The sequence below is a fragment of the Polyodon spathula genome, chromosome 14, assembly GCF_017654505.1.
Source record: "Polyodon spathula isolate WHYD16114869_AA chromosome 14, ASM1765450v1, whole genome shotgun sequence".
Lineage (NCBI taxonomy): Eukaryota > Metazoa > Chordata > Actinopteri > Acipenseriformes > Polyodontidae > Polyodon > Polyodon spathula.
The window spans coordinates 28428106-28446458 of NC_054547.1; the positions used below are offsets into that span (position 1 = coordinate 28428106).

Sequence of the window (18353 nt, forward strand, 5' to 3'; positions counted from 1 at the left end):
TGCAAAACTTTCTCACAAAGAAGAAGGAATTTAATCTTTACTTTATAAGGGCGTTACTTGAAAAATAAAAAAAAACAATCTAATCTAAAATAACAATCTCAATTTACAAATCTCAGCATGTGTTTTTGTGCCATTACAAAGTAATATACTGTATAATGTTTAGAAGTGTACCCTTTTGTACTATAATAACAATGAGAGTATTATGGGCAGATGTTCATGGTAGGTGAGGCACTTCAAGGTGCCAGGTTACACAAGTCTACAGATCTAAAAGTGGAACACAGTACAGTGTTTAGATTTGAGAATGATAAGATTATTTAACTATCATAACATTTTTAAATCTGGCTTGATATTAGTTTTGGGGCATACTGGAATGTTTGATTAATATAGCAAATAGAAGTGTGTTTTTTTATAAATAAAAAAACAATTGTATTTGTATACAGCTGTAATGATGGCTGATGTTCCCACATAGCTCTCACAGGGCTGCCACTGACAGTTATATACAAATCCCTAATATACAGTTACAAATTACTATACTGGGGAAGAGACTATGCAAATCTTTGTCTACTTGATTTAGGTTTTGTTTATAAAAAAAAAAGGTCTATAACTTGAAATACTTATGAGACATGACAATTGAGTAAAAAATATTCTGATGTCAATGGAAAACAGCTGAACACGCTCACCTAAACAATGTAAAAAATAATATGAAACTTAATTGGAAATAAATATATTATCCACTAGATGTCACTGCTCACCTTAGATAAAACCACAGCAGATGAATTACACAGTGGTCTGTAAGGGAAAGATCGTGGATCGTACCCTTTCAAGTGAAAAGTATTCAATTGTGTTGTAAAATGATTATCTAGGACTAGGCGTTCACTTTGAGTTACAGTTGTTCGCTCCTCTTGCCTAACCAATGCTTTGTGCTCACAACTGCACAATCTGGAAAACTTTTTGATATATTTTTATTCACCTTTAAGAGTTCTTCCTTAATTAGAGATCTGTGTCGCTGTTTAATTCAATTCATTGGATCCCAGGGTCAACTCTACCAATTAAAAGAAAAAACATAAATGTTACTGATACACCTACACTTACATATTAAAACCTCTGAAATTGTGCGAGATCTGAACAGGGTTCAATTACAACCTACACATTGGTTTAAATCAAGAATAGAAGCCAGCATGTTTGGACTAGCCTCGGTACTGTACATAACAATTATAAAGTATCAGGCTCCCAAATAGAATATTACAGACTGCTGTTAAATGTAGCCACATTGCCTAATGTGTTAGACACTTCCTCTGCTCAATGACCTTGTTATCTCGTTTGTGGTTATCACAGACTAGACACAAGCAGTGTGTGGACGAAATACATTTCAATGATCCATTCGACTCCCACACTTTTTTTTATTTCCTACCACAGTTTTCTATATGATCCTTCCATGCTAGTAATTGTACAAAGTATGTGTAAAATCATGCCTGAATTCCTCCTTTTAATTCAACCAAACCCATTTCTGGGATATACCCAAGCTAATCATGCCCCGTCTCCAGTGTTAATGCATTACATTCTGTTTGCTGTTTTAATATCTCAGGACTTGGATTCCGATTCAGCTGGAGATTGTGCCTAAACCAGCAGGTAGGTTCTGATCTCTGGAAGTCAGTGAAAGTGAGTTTTGCTTTCCTATGTCTCGGGTGCATATGTGCCAACTGTACACTGCAAAAAATAGGCAGAATGTGATGTGACTGTGGTTGTGGGTGGGGGAAGGTATGGAGATAAGTAAAGCTTGCCCAGGTGAACATGAAAAGATCAGACTAGAATAAGTGGTGTGTGTTTCAAAGCATTAGCGCATATGCTATATTCACATGCAAATTTATTTTCCAAAATATCACATTGCTTATGTGCTTCAATCAATGTATTGCATTTGCAAGTTTAGATGTGTCCTTTTTGGACAATTGCCCTTACATAGCTTCTCAGAAAGCCCATTTTTTGCCAAAGGGTGGAAGCAGTGAGTTCTGTTTCTTAAAGCTATACTCTACCTCAAACATGTAAGATTAATGTAAAACTGCAAGATATCCAGGTAATATGAAATGTTGGCAGCCAACTGACAGTCTGAGTAACAGTGACAACCTAGTTTGATCCTGTAATCAAAGAATCACTCTGTGTGGTTATTAAAGAAATGTACAACAGTGAATGCAGGATCCTTTCTACATTTCACAAGTTTCTTTATCTGTCCAGTGATGCAAGTGGAAACATGTGGTCGCCGTCACTCGCCTGCATCTTTATTTTAGAAGCGTGTGGGTTTGTATCATGCTGCTAAATCAGGTCAAAATCAAACGCTGTGTACACAGGTAAAAATATAAAATAATCATCAACAATGTAATATATTGCTTTTCAACACACACACATAAACAATACAATTAACACTTTATTAATGTAGAAGAAGCTGCAAACTTTTTTAACATAATAGAATAAACCAGTAATGGTAAATACCTAAAATATCAAACACCTGCTTCTACGTAGCTGCTTCTTGCTCATTTTCAAACTACTAAAAATAAAATGCATCACCACATTTAGTTACTTGTCTGGAAAATGAACCATATCAGCTACAAGTTACTGTAATCAGATTACTGTAATGTAATGCATTACTGTAATGCACTGTAATTCATTACTCCACAACATAATGCATAAGTGTTAAACAAACAGGAGACATTTACATTTCTTTTTAAAAAAATGCAGTGAATACTTTACCTGATGTTTACTTTTTAAATATTTCAAATGCACTTTTGCCCACCGAGCTGGTACACTTGACTTTCCATCCCATTACTTTCTGACCTTTTAATGCCAGGGGCACAGCCTGCATTTCTCAAGTGGTCTACCACAATTGTTGCACCTTGCAGATAAGAACAGCTCTACCTCTGGAAACTCATGTAACTAAACTAATTCAATAGTTCTTATTGTTACACTCTACATATCCCTGTACAGTAGAGATTCATTTGTCCAATTATGGTAACAAAAGCAATTCTTTAGCACAAGTTATTAAGAGTCTCACAATCTGGGTGTCTATGGAGGCTTCTGTATGTCAGACTTATATTTTTACTATTTCTGTGCTTGTTGCACTGAACTATTGCATGCAACTAGCAACTGTTTTCAAGCATTACTGAGTCCAGCTTTACTTGTAATTTACAGTAATTTACTTTTGGTTGTGTGTATATAAAGAGAATATGTAATGGGAACTTTCCTCCACCTGTGTTAAGATCAATCACTGAGACTGTAGGCTAATTTATAACATCGGGTCAATTTTAATGGTTTGATGAACATCACTAAGAAACATCATGTATCCAGTCTGCTTCTTACTGCACTATACCATGGAAACAGGAAAGCAAATCACAGTAAAGCTAGTGAAAGCATGGAAGCCATTAGAAGGTACATTAGCCGGTAGGCAGTTCATGGTAAAACAGGTCAATGTTTACACACACACACACACACACACACACACACACACACACACACACACACACACACACACACACACACACATATACACACACATATAATATATATATACTTATATATATAATATTATGATATATATATATTATATATATATATATTTTACACAGATGTTACAAAAAATTATAAAACAGATGCACCTTGTCTTGTGAATACCAAAGACAAAGCTGAAAGCAGGACTGTGTGTTGTGATTTAACTGCAGGTTACAGCGCACTGTCGCTTTGTTCAAATGAGTTATTTTTTGAAAACTGTCGACATTAATAACATTTAGTAATCCACAACGGTACGTTCTCTCCCATAATCACACACTTTTTTTAAAATTTACTTTTAACCGTAATAAATACTGGTACGACCACACAGAGAGCGGGTTCGTGGCCATTGGTTACTTGTTATATGAAGACCTTTTTTAATATAAAGTTAAAATTGTTGTAATAATATCTCACCTTTATATTTCTTTAATGAGGCATTGACAGTGGGATTGCACAGTGAATCATGATGTTGGCTACCCGAAAATGGGTGTTAAAACTGGATTGTTTTCTTATTACATGAGGTTGTAATGATAAGTGCCCCGTTTTTGTTTGCCTGCTAATAATCTGTTTCATAAATCCCCACAAACTGCTAAAATCTCTCCTACAGTCTTTCTTCAAAGCATTCTTGCCACGTTCTATGGCTGTGGGTTTTACAGAAGGGGTAGAGAGCTACCTGTTAGTCCGTGGACTATGTAAAAGCAAACCATTGCAAAGAAGATAGTGTGATAGTGAGCGGGAGATCTGCTTCAGAGACTACATTTATTTACAAAAAAAAAAAACAAAAAAAAACAACAACAAAAAAAAAAAACGGCCTGTGCTAAATGTAAAACACACACACACACACACACACACACACACACACACACTAAATCCTTTATCAGAGACCTCTCGTTGCTATTCTTCTTTGCTATGGTTACAGTAAGTCTGTTTTATATGTATGTCCCATTTTTTTATTTTTTTTAATTTTAACTTTCATTAAACTCTGCCATGTTAGCACGCCGCAGCTGAATTAATATACAATACCGCCCACGGCAGTACACAGAATACGTTACCCTCATAAAAAAGCAAGCACGCCGAAGATGTTATCTTTCTAAGATACGCCCAGCTAGTCTGTCCTTCCGTATAGCCACTGGATACCAGGATGTGTTTAATGTTTATTTTTTAAAAAATCTGGAGCAGGGAACATTGCAGCTGAGCGAGTTTTATACAGTAATTTAAATTATTAGAATTTTACTAGACTTTAGGGAATTCATGATTTGAATGCATTAAACCATTATTATTATTATTATTATTATTATTATTATTATTATTATTATTAGTAGTAGTAGTAGTAGTAGTAGCTGTAGTAGTAATCGTAGTAGAACCTGTGCAAATATTAAGTTATCCTATTAACCTATTTTCTACCCACGTGTCGGATTTGGTAAGTAAATCAGTTTTACATGCTTTGTGTATTTGTAGCAGCAAGTTCTGGAAACAGTTTTTGAATATTTTTGCAATATGTTTTTACTTTTATAATTGTTTTATCAAACACTAACCAATAAAGCAATACGTCCTTAATTAAACGTAGCTAATTACTGTATTCTGTGTATTTGTAATGCGTATCGTACCGTATCTGTATGTTGAAAGCATGATCATATTTATGACTGTACACGTTTAACTAATAATAATGCATATTCCAAAATGTATAATACAATGACATTAAAATGCACATTTACCAAACGCCAACAGTCCAGCTCAGTGCACCGCTGCTCTGATCACTGATCATGTCTATTATTGTAGCTTTCAGTGCATGTATTTGCTCTAATATTACCCACTCCTTCCCGCAAAAATAAATGTTTTGCAATTCTTTTGTGTCTTTTTTTGCAGAATGGGTGTTGCGCTGTACTACTATGTATAATGAACAGAAAATTCAGAAACACAGAAGCACATGTTTGGAAAAGGAATGTTGCTCTAAAGACCTTAATGATCTACCAGGTTTTAGGTAAATTGTGTTTAATTATTCAGCATTACATACAAACGTTAGCCAGTACTGTAAATATAATACACTGTTTCCTATGCCTTCTTACAGTATTACCCTTGTTTGGTCAATGTGAAGGAGGGACGATACTGGCTGCTGCTGGAAGCATCACTAACGCTTCAGTAGGAGATGGTATCATTTTCCCCGTTACAGCTGAGGGAAATGTGACATATGCGCTTAGCCTGTTATTTCAGTCAAATAGGAAAATTGTAACATGGTTCTCAAATAATCCATTGAATCCAACAATTTTCCAGTTAATGTTTGTAGACAGAATACGAGTGGATGAAACTGGTTCAGTATTTCTGGATAATGTACAGCTCTCAGACAGTGGACAGTATGACATGCAGATCAGTTATGTGAGACACACAATGACAACAATGACAAGACGGTTTCAACTGCATGTCTTTGGTAAGTGTTTAAGTGTACCTGTACTGTACAATTTAACATAGTGCTTATCATGATGCAGAACCCGCTCACTTTTTTAATCACGTTTACAGATATATTCTGTCAGTATTGTTGAACAAGCTGGTTTATCTTTTTATTGCATATGAATGAACTTTGTTCGAACTTTTTTTATTTGAATTGTTTACATAAATACAAGCAGCACTTAATAGATAGTAATAATTATTTTACCAGAGTGTCTGTATACTACTGTAGACATTGCTGTAACCCGATGATCTCTGATCAGTATATTTGCATTATTATTGTTGTTTTAGAACCCGTTTCAAAGCCCAATGTGACCGCGGTTTGCTTCGTGAACAACATCACAATGACCTGTTCTACCAGCCAGGGGACCCACGTGTCCTACCGATGGGAAAAGGTGCCTGCCTGTAGTAATGAGAGCTGTGTCAGTGCTGGGGCAGAGAAGGTGGTGGACAGGCTGTATGGATCTACTGATGAGTACAAATGCATTGCTGAGAACCCAGTCAGTACAGCAACAAGCGATCCGCTGGGAACACAAGCATGTAATAAAAACCCTCAGGAAGGTAAGGGTATTGAAATACTGGGACCTACAGTCACAGGCAATACTACTGGCACCCTATGCTTATTATATTATAATTTAAGATTGCAGATTAAAGACAAACATTGAGTAAACTTTAACCACTTTTCAATGAAACAAAAAACAAACTACACACTTTCTAGTAATTTAACAAATAATCTTGATGAAAAGTCTTATTTCTTTTAAAGTATTCGTTCATGACAAAAGTATTGGTACCTCCGCTTTAGTATTTCCTGTATCTTCTTTTCTGGCTATTGACTTTATACTGCAGCTTAATTACTGTGTAATGGTTTTCAATCAATTAATATATATTTTAATTAGTTCTATTACATTTTTACAGACTTTTAATCTAAAGGTGCCAATACTTTTGTCATGAACAAATATTTGAAATTGCTTGAAGTAATTAAAAAAAAAAAATACAAAGATTATTTGTTAAACACCAGAAATTGTGTATTTTGGTCTTTGGTCTTTGTCGTATTAATTAGCGGTTGATGTTCACTAAATGCCTGTATTTTACATCTTGTATTGAATGATCTTATATAAAGTATTGGGTGCCAATTTAGAAAAGTCATTTTTTAGCTACAATATGTGAGCTGATATGCTTATTCCTAACTTGTGTTTTCATATAGGATTCAGGCACTGGTGGGTTGCTATAACATGTGTCATTTTTTTTGGTATATTACTAACTGGATACTCAGTTTACCCCTACAAGAAGACAAAGAGAAGTAACGAAGAAAACACTGGTAAATAAATTCAATGCATCTTTGTAAATATCTGTTTTAAAAATGGACTTTTGCTTATGTTTTTAAAGCAGTGTTGGTGGTATTTGTATTGAACACTGTAGAGTGAAGCACTGTTGCACTTCTGTATAATGCAATTACTAAGCATGAATGCATTATTACTGCATTACAATTAGAAGGAATTAACTGTTTAAAAATATAGTAATAGCCCAAAAAGTTTTGCACATAATTTACACCAAATATGTATATATTTTTTTTAACAGATCTGCTTGTTATTGAACCAGTATATGTAACAGAGGAAAGATCTGCACAGGACAAATCAACACCAAGAGAGACCTGCTAATTCACTAGTTCCTGCTAATCTGTATTGCTGTTCCAAAACTACCCTACTGCCAGACAATCCTAGTTAATATCAAACATCAACAGAAATATATATATATATATATATATATATATATATATATATATATATATATATATATATATATATATATATATAAACACACATTTTAAAATGCGTAATAAAGTCGTATGATCAGAAGAGTGGGTTCGTGGCCGTTTGGTTTCATACTGTTCCATTTTACTTTGTTATATGATAGGGTGACACAAGCAGCCTGCTGTATAAAGAAACCCCGGATTTGTCTTAAAGGCACAAGCACACATTTTTTGAAATTTTGTGTGGTATTTGATAGGATGATTCAATTTAATTTTTCATTCATTTAAAGAATCATTGCTCCTTCGCATTACATGAACAGGCATTCATTAAACACACTTTACAGACCACATTTTAAGGTAATTATGTGCTGGTCTGTCTAGTGCTATCTTTTATTCTCCATATTGTGTGATCGCTTACAAATATAGCCACCGGTCGGATGTTGCCAGATATCTCATATTTCACGAACAGGAATCAATCAGTGTCTTGAAATGTAATCACCCAGACACGAAGACCTTTTTTTTTATAAGGTTAAAATTGTTGTAATAATGTCTCACCTTTTATATTTCTCTAATAATGCACTGACAGTGGGATTGCACAATGATGTTAGCTACCCAAAAATGGGAGTTAAAACTGGATTGTTTTCTTAATATATTAGGTTGTAATGATAAGTGCACCGTTTTTGTTTGCCTGCTAATAATCTGTTTCATAAATCTCCCACGTGCTGATAATATATCTCCTGCAGTGTTCCTCCAGAGCAGTCTTGCCACGTTCTATGGCTATGGGTTTTACAGAAGGGGTAGAGAGCTACCTGTTAGTCCGTGGACTATGTAAAAGCAAATCATTGCAAAGAAGATAGTGTGATAGTGAGCAGGAGATCTGCTTCAGAAAAAAAAGGAACGTTTAAGTTTTGGTTATTCCCCAAAATCCATTTTGTTATTTACAAAGTGAATATAAACAACAAGAAAACATTAGTTTAAGATAACTGATATTGTAGACCTGTAGTTGCTCTTGGACTTATTTACACTGAACAAAAATGTAAACGCAACATATAAAGTGTTGGTCCCATGTTTCATGAGCTGAAATAAAAGATCCCAGAAATTTCTCTCAAATTTTATGCACAAATTTGTTTACATCCCTGTTAGTGAGCATTTCTCCTTTGCCAAGATAATCCATCCACCTGACAGGTGTGGCATATCAAGAAGCTGATTAAACAGCATGATCATTACACAGGTGCACCTTGTGCTGGGGACAATAAAAGGCCACTCTAAAATGTGCAGTTTTGTCACAACAACACAATGCCACAGATGTCTCAAGTTTTGAGGGAGTGTGCAATTGGCATGCTGACTGCAGGAATGTCCACCAGAGCTGTTGCCAGATAATTGAATGTTCATTTCTCTACCATAAGTTGCCTCCAACATCATTTCAGAGAATTTGGCAGTACGTCCAACCGGCCTCACAACCGCAGACCACGTGTGACCACGCCGGCCCGGGACCTCCACATCCGGCTTCTTCACCTGCGGGATCATCTGAGACCAGCCACCCGGACAGCTGATGAAACTGTGGGTTTGCACAACCGAAGAATTTCTGCACAAACTGTCAGAAACCGTCTCAGGGAAGCTCATCTGCGTGCTCGTTGTCCTCACCAGGGTCTTGACCTGACTGCAGTTCGGCGTCGTAACCGACTTCAGTGGGCAAATGCTCACCTTCGATGGCCACTGGCATGCTGGAGAAGTGTGCTCTAGTGGACTGAGTGAGTGGATGGAATGTATCCGCATTGGATGAAAAGCAGATTAAATAAGTCCCTGTACCCAGTACCGGAATCAAAATAAGTCCCAGTACAGAGTAACGATGTGTACCCGCAGGATTTCACCCCTGGGCTTGAGTCTTCAATTCACAGCCTCAGATTCAATCATCGATATTTATTCAAACAATTATATTTTGTCTTCCCAATTAATCGATTGCTATTTAGCTAAATATATTATTCACTGTATGTCACTGCTCATCTTAGATAAAACCACACCAGAGGAATTACGCAATGGTCGGTAAGAAAAAGTTAATGGACCTTACCTTTTCAAGTGAAAAGTATTTCATTGTGTTGTAAAATTATTGTCTACATGTTTGTGTTCACTTTGAGTTACAGAGTCGTTCACTCCTCTTGCCTAAGCAATGCTATGTGCTCATAACTGCGCACAATTTGGAAAACTTGTTGATATGAAGTTTTTCTTCAAATTTAAGAGTTTGTCCTTACTTAGAGATCCACGCTACTGTTTAATTCAATTAATTGGCTCCTAGGGTCAGCTCTACCTATTAACTTGAAAGAGAAAACAAATGTTACTGGTACACCTACACTTACATATTAAAACCTCTGAAATTGTGCCAGATCTGAACAGGGTTCAATTACAACCTACACATTGGTTTAAATCAAGAATAGAAGCCAGCATGTTTGGACTAGCCTCGGTACTGTACATAACAATTATAAAGTATCAGGCTCCCAAATAGAATATTACAGACTGCTGTTAAATGTAGCCACATTGCCTAATGTGTTAGACACTTCCTCTGCTCAATGACCTTGTTATCTCGTTTGTGGTTATCACAGACTAGACACAAGCAATGTGTGGACGAAATACATTTCAATGATCAATTCGACTCCCGCACGTTTTTTTTTTTTTTTTTTTTTTTAATTTTCCTACCACATTTTTAAAACTATTTTATTGTTCTCTTTTTTAGTAGGGCACATCGAGAGCTTAACTGGAAGGGTCCTTTTTGTGCAAAACACCTTTAGAAAAGAACCCTGCTGAACTTGTTTTCTATATGATCGTTCAATGCTGGTAACTAGAACATACATGTAAAATCATGCCTGAATTCCTCCTTTTAATTCAATCAAACCCATTTCTGGGATATACCCAAGCTAATCATGCCCCGCCTCCAGTGTTAATGCATTACATTCTGTTTGCTGTTTAAATATCTCAGGACTCGGATCCCGATTCAGCTGGAGATTGTGCCTAAACCAGCAGGTAGGTTCTGATCTCTGGAAGTCAGTGAAAGTGACTTTTGCTTTCTTATGTCTCGGGTGCATATGTGCCAACTCTTCACTGCATAAAATAGACAGAATGTGATGTGACTGGTTGTGAAAAGATGAAAAATGAACATGAAAAGATCAGACTAGAATAAGTGGTGTGTGTTTCAAAGCATTAGCGCATATGCTATATTCACATGCAAACTTATTTTCCAAAATATCACAGTGCTTATGTGCTTTAATCAATGTATTGCATTTGCAAGTTTAGATGCGTCCTTTTTGGACAATTGCTATTACATAACTTCTCAGAAAGCCCAATTTTTGCCAATGGGTGCAAGCACTGAGCTCAATTTCTTAAAGCTATACTCTACCTCAAACATGTAAGATTAATGTAAAACTGCAAGATATCCAGGTAATATGAAATGTTGGCAGCCAACTGACAGTCTGAGTAACAGTGACAACTTGGTTTGATCCTGTAATCAAAGAATCACTCTGTGTGGTTATTAAAGAAATGTACAACAGTGAATGCAGGATCCTTTCTACATTTCACACGTTTCATTATCTGTCCAGTGATGCAAGTGGAAACATGTGGTCGCCGTCACTCGCCTGCATCTTTATTTTAGAAGCGTGTGGGTTTGTATCATGCTGCTAAATAGCAAACAGGTCAAAATCAAACGCTGTGTACACAGGTAAAAATATAAAATAATCATCAGCAATGTAATATATTGCTTTTCAACACACACACAAAAACAATACAATTAACACTTTATTAATGTAGAAGAAGCTGCAATGTTTTTTTTTTTATGTTTTTTTAACATAATAGAATAAACCAGTAATGGTAAATACCTAAAATATCAAACACCTGCTTCTACGTAGCTGTTTCTTGCTCATTTTCAAACTACTAAAAATAAAATGTGTACACAGGTAAAAATATAAAATATTAGCAAACAAAATAATCATCAACAATGTAATATATTGCTTTTCAACACACACAAAAAACAATTAACACTTTATTAATGTGTGTTTTCACCATATTTAGTTACTTGTCTGGAAAAGGAACCATATCAGTTACAAGTTACTGTAATCAGATTACTGTAATGTAATGCATTTCTGTAATGCACTGTAATTCATTACTCCACAACATAATGCATAAGTGTTAAACAAACAGGAGACATTTACATTTCTTTAAAAAAAAATGTCCAGATTATTGTTCTAAGTTGCAGTGAATACTTTACCTGATGTTTACTTTTTAAATATTTCAAATGCACTTTTGCCCACCGAGCTGGTACACTTGACTTTCCATCCCATTACTTTCTGACCTTTTAATGCCAGGGGCACAGCCTGCATTTCTCAAGTGGTCTACCACAATTGTTGCACCTTGCAGATAAGAACAGCTCTACCTCTGGAAACTCCTGTAACTAAACTAATTCAATAGTTCTTATTGTTACACTCTACATATCCCTGTACAGTAGAGATTCATTTGTCCAACTATGATAACATTTGAAAAAGTAATTCTTTAGCACAAGTTATTAAGAGTCTCAAAATCTGGGTGTCTATGGAGATGTCCATATGTCAGACTTATATTGTTACCACTTCTGTACTTTCTTGTTGCACTGAACTATTGCATGCAACTAACAACTGTTTTGTTGTAATAATGTCTCACCTTTATATTTCTTTAATAAAGCATTGACAGTGGGATTGCACAATGATGTCGGCTACCCAAAAATAGAAGTTAAAACTGGATTGTTTTCTTATTATATGAGGTTGTAATGATAAGTGCCCCGTTTTTGTTTGCCTGCTAATAATCTGTTTCATAAATCCCCACATGCTAAAATCTCTCCTACAGTCTTTCTTCAAAGCATTCTTGCCACGTTCTATGGCTGTGGGTTTTACAGAAGGGGTAGAGAGCTACCTGTTAGTCCGTGGACTATGTAAAAGCAAACCATTGCAAAGAAGATAGTGTGATAGTGAGCGGGAGATCTGCTTCAGAGACTACATTTATTTACCAAAAAAAAAAAAAAAAAAAAAAAACACACTGTGCAAACACAAAACACACACACACACACACACACACACACACACACACACACACACACACCTACCTCCACTGAACTGAATCCTTTATCAGAGACCTCTCGTTGCTATTCTTCTTTGCTATGGTTATAGTAAGTCTGTTTTATATGTATGTCCCATTTTTTTATTTTTTTTTATTTTAACTTGCATTAAACTCTGCCATGTTAGCACGCCGCACCTGAATTAAAATACAATACCGCCCACGGCAGTCCACAGAATACGTTACCCTCATAAAAAAGCAAGCACGCCGAAGATGTTATCTTTCTAAGATACGCCCAGCTAGTCTGTCCTTCCGTATAGCCACTGGATACCAGGATTTGTTTAATGTGTACATTTAAAAAAATAAGCGCGAGCGGTTTATTCAAATCTGGAGCAGGGAACATTGCAGGTAAGCGAGTTTTATAAGACTACAACAATGTAAATTATTATAATTATACTAGACTTTAGGGAATTCATGATTTTAATGCATTCAAGCCCCGTTTTTGTTTGCCTGCTAATAATCTGTTTCATAAATTATTATTATTATTATGCTAATTATCTCTCCTACAGTCTTTCTTCAAAGCATTCTTGCCACGTTCTATGGCTGTGGGTTTTACAGAAGGGGTAGAGAGCTACCTGTTAGTCCGTGGACTATGTAAAAGCAAACCATTGCAAAGAAGATAGTGTGATAGTGAGCGGGAGATCTGCTTCAGAGACCACATTTATTTACAAAAAAAAAAAACAAAAAAAAAAAACAACAAAAAAAAACGGCCTGTGCTAAAAAACACACACACACACACACACACACACACACACACACACACACACACACACACACACACACCTCCACTGAACTGAATCCTTTATCAGAGACCTCTCGTTGCTATTCTTCTTTGCTATGGTTAACAGTAAGTCTGTTTTATATGTATGTCCCATTTTTTTATTTTTTTTTATTTTAACTTTCATTAAACTCTGCTATGTTAGCACGCCGCAGCTGAATTAATATACAATACCGCCCACGGCAGTACACAGAATACGTTACCCTCATAAAAAAGCAAGCACGCCGAAGATGTTATCTTTCTAAGATACGCCCAGCTAGTCTGTCCTTCCGTATAGCCACTGGATACCAGGATTTGTTTAATGTGTACATTTTTAAAAAAAAGCGCGACCGGTTTATTCAAATCTGGAGCGGGGAACATTGCAGCTGTGCGAGTTTTATACAGCAATTTAAATTATTAGAATTTTACTAGACTTTAGGGAATTCATGATTTTAATGCATTCAAGCATTTTATTATTATTATTATTATTATTATTATTATTATTATTATTATTATTATTAGTCGTAGTAGAACGTGTGCAAATATTAAGTTCCTTATTTTCTACCCACGTGTCGGATTTGGTAAGTAAATCAGTTTTACATGCTTTGTGTATTTGTAGCAGCAAGTTCTCTAAACAGTTCTTGAATATTTTTGCAATATGTTTTTACTTTTATAATTGTTTTATCAAACACTAACCAATAAAGCAATACGTCCTTAATTAAACGTAGCTAATTACTGTATTCTGTGTATTTGTAATGCGTATCGTACCGTATCTGTATGTTGAAAGCATGATCATATTTATGACTGTACACATTTAACTAATAATAATGCATATTCCAAAATGTAAAATAAAATGACATACAAATGCTCATTTACAAACGCCAACAGTCGAGCTCAGTGGACCGCTACTCTGACCACTGATCATGTCTATTGTAGCTTTCAGTGCATGTATTTGATCTGATAGCACCCACTCCTTCCCGCCAAAATAAATGTTTTGCAATTCTTTTGTGTCTTTTTTTGCAGAATGGGTGTTGCGCTGTACTGCTATGTATAATGAACAGAAAATTCAGAAACACAGAAGCACATGTTTGGAAAAGGAATGTTGCTCTAAAGACCTTAATGATCTACCAGGTTTTAGGTAAATTGTGTTTAATTATTCAGCATTACATACAAACGTTAGCCAGTACTGTAAATATAATACACTGTTTCCTATGCCTTCTTACAGTATTACCCTTGTTTGGTCAATGTGAAGGAGGGACGATACTGGCTGCTGCTGGAAGCATCACTAACGCTTCAGTAGGAGATGGTATCATTTTCCCTGTTACAGCTGAGGGAAATGTGACATATGAGCTTAGCCTGTTATTTCAGTCAAATAGAAAAATTGTAACATGGTTCTCAAGTAATCCATTGAATCCAACAATTTTCCAGTTAATGTTTGTAGACAGAATACGAGTGGATGAAACTGGTTCAGTATTTCTGGATAATGTACAGCTCTCAGACAGTGGACAGTATGACATGCAGATCAGTTATGTGAGACACACAATGACAACAATGACAAGACGGTTTCAACTGCATGTCTTTGGTAAGTGTTTAAGTGTACCTGTACTGTACAATTTAACATAGTGCTTATCATGATGCAGAACCCGCTCACTTTTTTAATCACGTTTACAGATATATTCTGTCAGTATTGTTGAACAAGCTGGTTTATCTTTTTATTGCATATGAATGAACTTTGTTCGAACTTTTTTTATTTGAATTGTTTACATAAATACAAGCAGCACTTAATAGATAGTAATAATTATTTTACCAGAGTGTCTGTATACTACTGTAGACATTGCTGTAACCCGATGATCTCTGATCAGTATATTTGCATTATTATTGTTGTTTTAGAACCCGTTTCAAAGCCCAATGTGACCGCGGTTTGCTTCGTGAACAACATCACAATGACCTGTTCTACCAGCCAGGGGACCCACGTGTCCTACCGATGGGAAAAGATGCCTGCCTGTAGTAATGAGAGCTGTGTCAGTGCTGGGGCAGAGAAGGTGGTGGACAGGCTGTATGGATCTACTGATGAGTACAAATGCATTGCTGAGAACCCAGTCAGTACAGCAACAAGCGATCCGCTGGGAACACAAGCATGTAATAAAAACCCTCAGGAAGGTAAGGGTATTGAAATACTGGGACCTACAGTCACAGGCAATACTACTGGCACCCTATGCTTATTATATTATAATTTAAGATTGCAGATTAAAGACAAACATTGAGTAAACTTTAACCACTTTTCAATTAAATAAAAAACAAAATACACACTTTCTAGTAATTTAACAAATAATCTTGATGAAAAGTCTTATTTCTTTTAAAGTATTCGTTTATGACAAAAGTATTGGTACCTCCGCTTTAGTATTTCCTGTATCTTCTTTTCTGGCTATTGACTTTATACTGCAGCTTAATTACTGTGTAATGGTTTTCAATCAATTAATATATATTTGACATGCTCTATGACATTTTTACAGACTTTTAATCTAAAGGTGCCAATACTTTTGTCATGAACAAATATTTGAAATTGCTTGAAGTAATTAAAAAAAAAAAAAATACAAAGATTATTTGTTAAAACACCAGAAATTGTGTATTTTGGTCTTTGGTCTTTGTCGTATTAATTAGCGGTTGATGTTCACTAAATGCCTGTATTTTACATCTTGTATTGAATGATCTTATATAAAGTATTGGGTGCCAATTTAGAAAAGTCATTTTTTAGCTACAATATGTGAGCTGATATGCTTATTCCTAACTTGTGTTTTCATATAGGATTCAGGCACTGGTGGGTTGCTATAACATGTGTCATTTTTTTTGGTATATTACTAACTGGATACTCAGTTTACCCCTACAAGAAGACAAAGAGAAGTAACGAAGAAAACACTGGTAAATAAATTCAATGCATCTTTGTAAATATCTGTTTTAAAAATGTACTTTTGCTTATGTTTTTAAAGCAGTGTTGGTGGTATTTGTATTGAACACTGTAGAGTGAAGCACTGTTGCACTTCTGTATAATGCAATTACTAAGCATGAATGCATTATTACTGCATTACAATTAGAAGGAATTAACTGTTTAAAAATATAGTAATAGCCCAAAAAGTTTTGCACATAATTTACACCAAATATGTATATATTTTTTTTAACAGATCTGCTTGTTATTGAACCAGTATATGTAACAGAGGAAAGATCTGCACAGGACAAATCAACACCAAGAGAGACCTGCTAATTCACTAGTTCCTGCTAATCTGTATTGCTGTTCCAAAACTACCCTACTGCCAGACAATCCTAGTTAATATCAAACATCAACAGAAATATATATATATATATATATATATATATATATATATATATATATATATATATATATATATATATATAAACACACATTTTAAAATGCGTAATAAAGTCGTATGATCAGAAGAGTGGGTTCGTGGCCGTTTGGTTTCATACTGTTCCATTTTACTTTGTTATATGATAGGGTGACACAAGCAGCCTGCTGTATAAAGAAACCCCGGATTTGTCTTAAAGGCACAAGCACACATTTTTTGAAATTTTGTGTGGTATTTGATAGGATGATTCAATTTAATTTTTCATTCATTTAAAGAATCATTGCTCCTTCGCATTACATGAACAGGCATTCATTAAACACACTTTACAGACCACATTTTAAGGTAATTATGTGCTGGTCTGTCTAGTGCTATCTTTTATTCTCCATATTGTGTGATCGCTTACAAATATAGCCACCGGTCGGATGTTGCCAGATATCTCATATTTCACGAACAGGAATCAATCAGTGTCTTGAAATGTAATCACCCAGACACGAAGACCTTTTTTTTTATAAGGTTAAAATTGTTGTAATAATGTCTCACCTTTTATATTTCTCTAATAATGCACTGACAGTGGGATTGCACAATGATGTTAGCTACCCAAAAATGGGAGTTAAAACTGGATTGTTTTCTTAATATATTAGGTTGTAATGATAAGTGCACCGTTTTTGTTTGCCTGCTAATAATCTGTTTCATAAATCTCCCACGTGCTGATAATATATCTCCTGCAGTGTTCCTCCAGAGCAGTCTTGCCACGTTCTATGGCTATGGGTTTTACAGAAGGGGTAGAGAGCTACCTGTTAGTCCGTGGACTATGTAAAAGCAAATCATTGCAAAGAAGATAGTGTGATAGTGAGCAGGAGATCTGCTTCAGAAAAAAAAGGAACGTTTAAGTTTTGGTTATTCCCCAAAATCCATTTTGTTATTTACAAAGTGAATATAAACAACAAGAAAACATTAGTTTAAGATAACTGATATTGTAGACCTGTAGTTGCTCTTGGACTTATTTACACTGAACAAAAATGTAAACGCAACATGTAAAGTGTTGGTCCCATGTTTCATGAGCTGAAATAAAAGATCCCAGAAATCTCTCAAATTTTATGCACAAATTTGTTTACATCCCTGTTATTGAGCATTTCTCCTTTGCCAAGATAATCCATCCACCTGACAGGTGTGGCATATCAAGAAGCTGATTAAACAGCATGATCATTACACAGGTGCACCTTGTGCTGGGGATAATAAAAGGCCACTCTAAAATGTGCAGTTTTATCACAATGCCCCACATGTCTCAAGTTTTGAGGGAGTGTGCAATTGGCATGCTGACTGCAGGAATGTCCACCAGAGCTGTTGCCAGATAATTGAATGTTCATTTCTCTACCAT

General features: G+C 35.4%; 2 protein-coding genes across 4 annotated transcripts; both read left to right on the top strand.

The window, feature by feature from the left end:
- The first annotated feature begins 4892 nt into the window (after positions 1-4892).
- Positions 4893-8765, top strand: LOC121326633 (SLAM family member 5-like). Its single transcript, XM_041269970.1, has 6 exons — positions 4893-4954; positions 5401-5515; positions 5603-5959; positions 6268-6537; positions 7181-7294; positions 7555-8765. Exons 2-6 carry the CDS (start codon positions 5431-5433, stop codon positions 7632-7634), a joined length of 906 nt encoding a protein of 301 aa, XP_041125904.1. The 5' UTR covers positions 4893-4954; positions 5401-5430; the 3' UTR covers positions 7635-8765.
- A 1704-nt stretch (positions 8766-10469) lies between these two features.
- Positions 10470-18051, top strand: LOC121326558 (hepatocyte cell adhesion molecule-like). 3 transcript variants are annotated; one of them, XM_041269894.1, is made up of 6 exons: positions 10470-10741; positions 14637-14751; positions 14839-15195; positions 15504-15773; positions 16419-16532; positions 16793-18051. In XM_041269894.1, exons 2-6 carry the CDS (start codon positions 14667-14669, stop codon positions 16870-16872), a joined length of 906 nt encoding a protein of 301 aa, XP_041125828.1. In that variant the 5' UTR covers positions 10470-10741; positions 14637-14666; the 3' UTR covers positions 16873-18051. The 3 variants fall into 3 exon arrangements, with proteins under 3 accessions (XP_041125828.1, XP_041125830.1, XP_041125829.1); XM_041269896.1 differs by having other exon boundaries at positions 10480-10741; positions 15042-15195; XM_041269895.1 differs by lacking the exon at positions 10470-10741 and adding an exon at positions 13145-13204.
- The last annotated feature ends 302 nt before the right edge of the window (positions 18052-18353 follow it).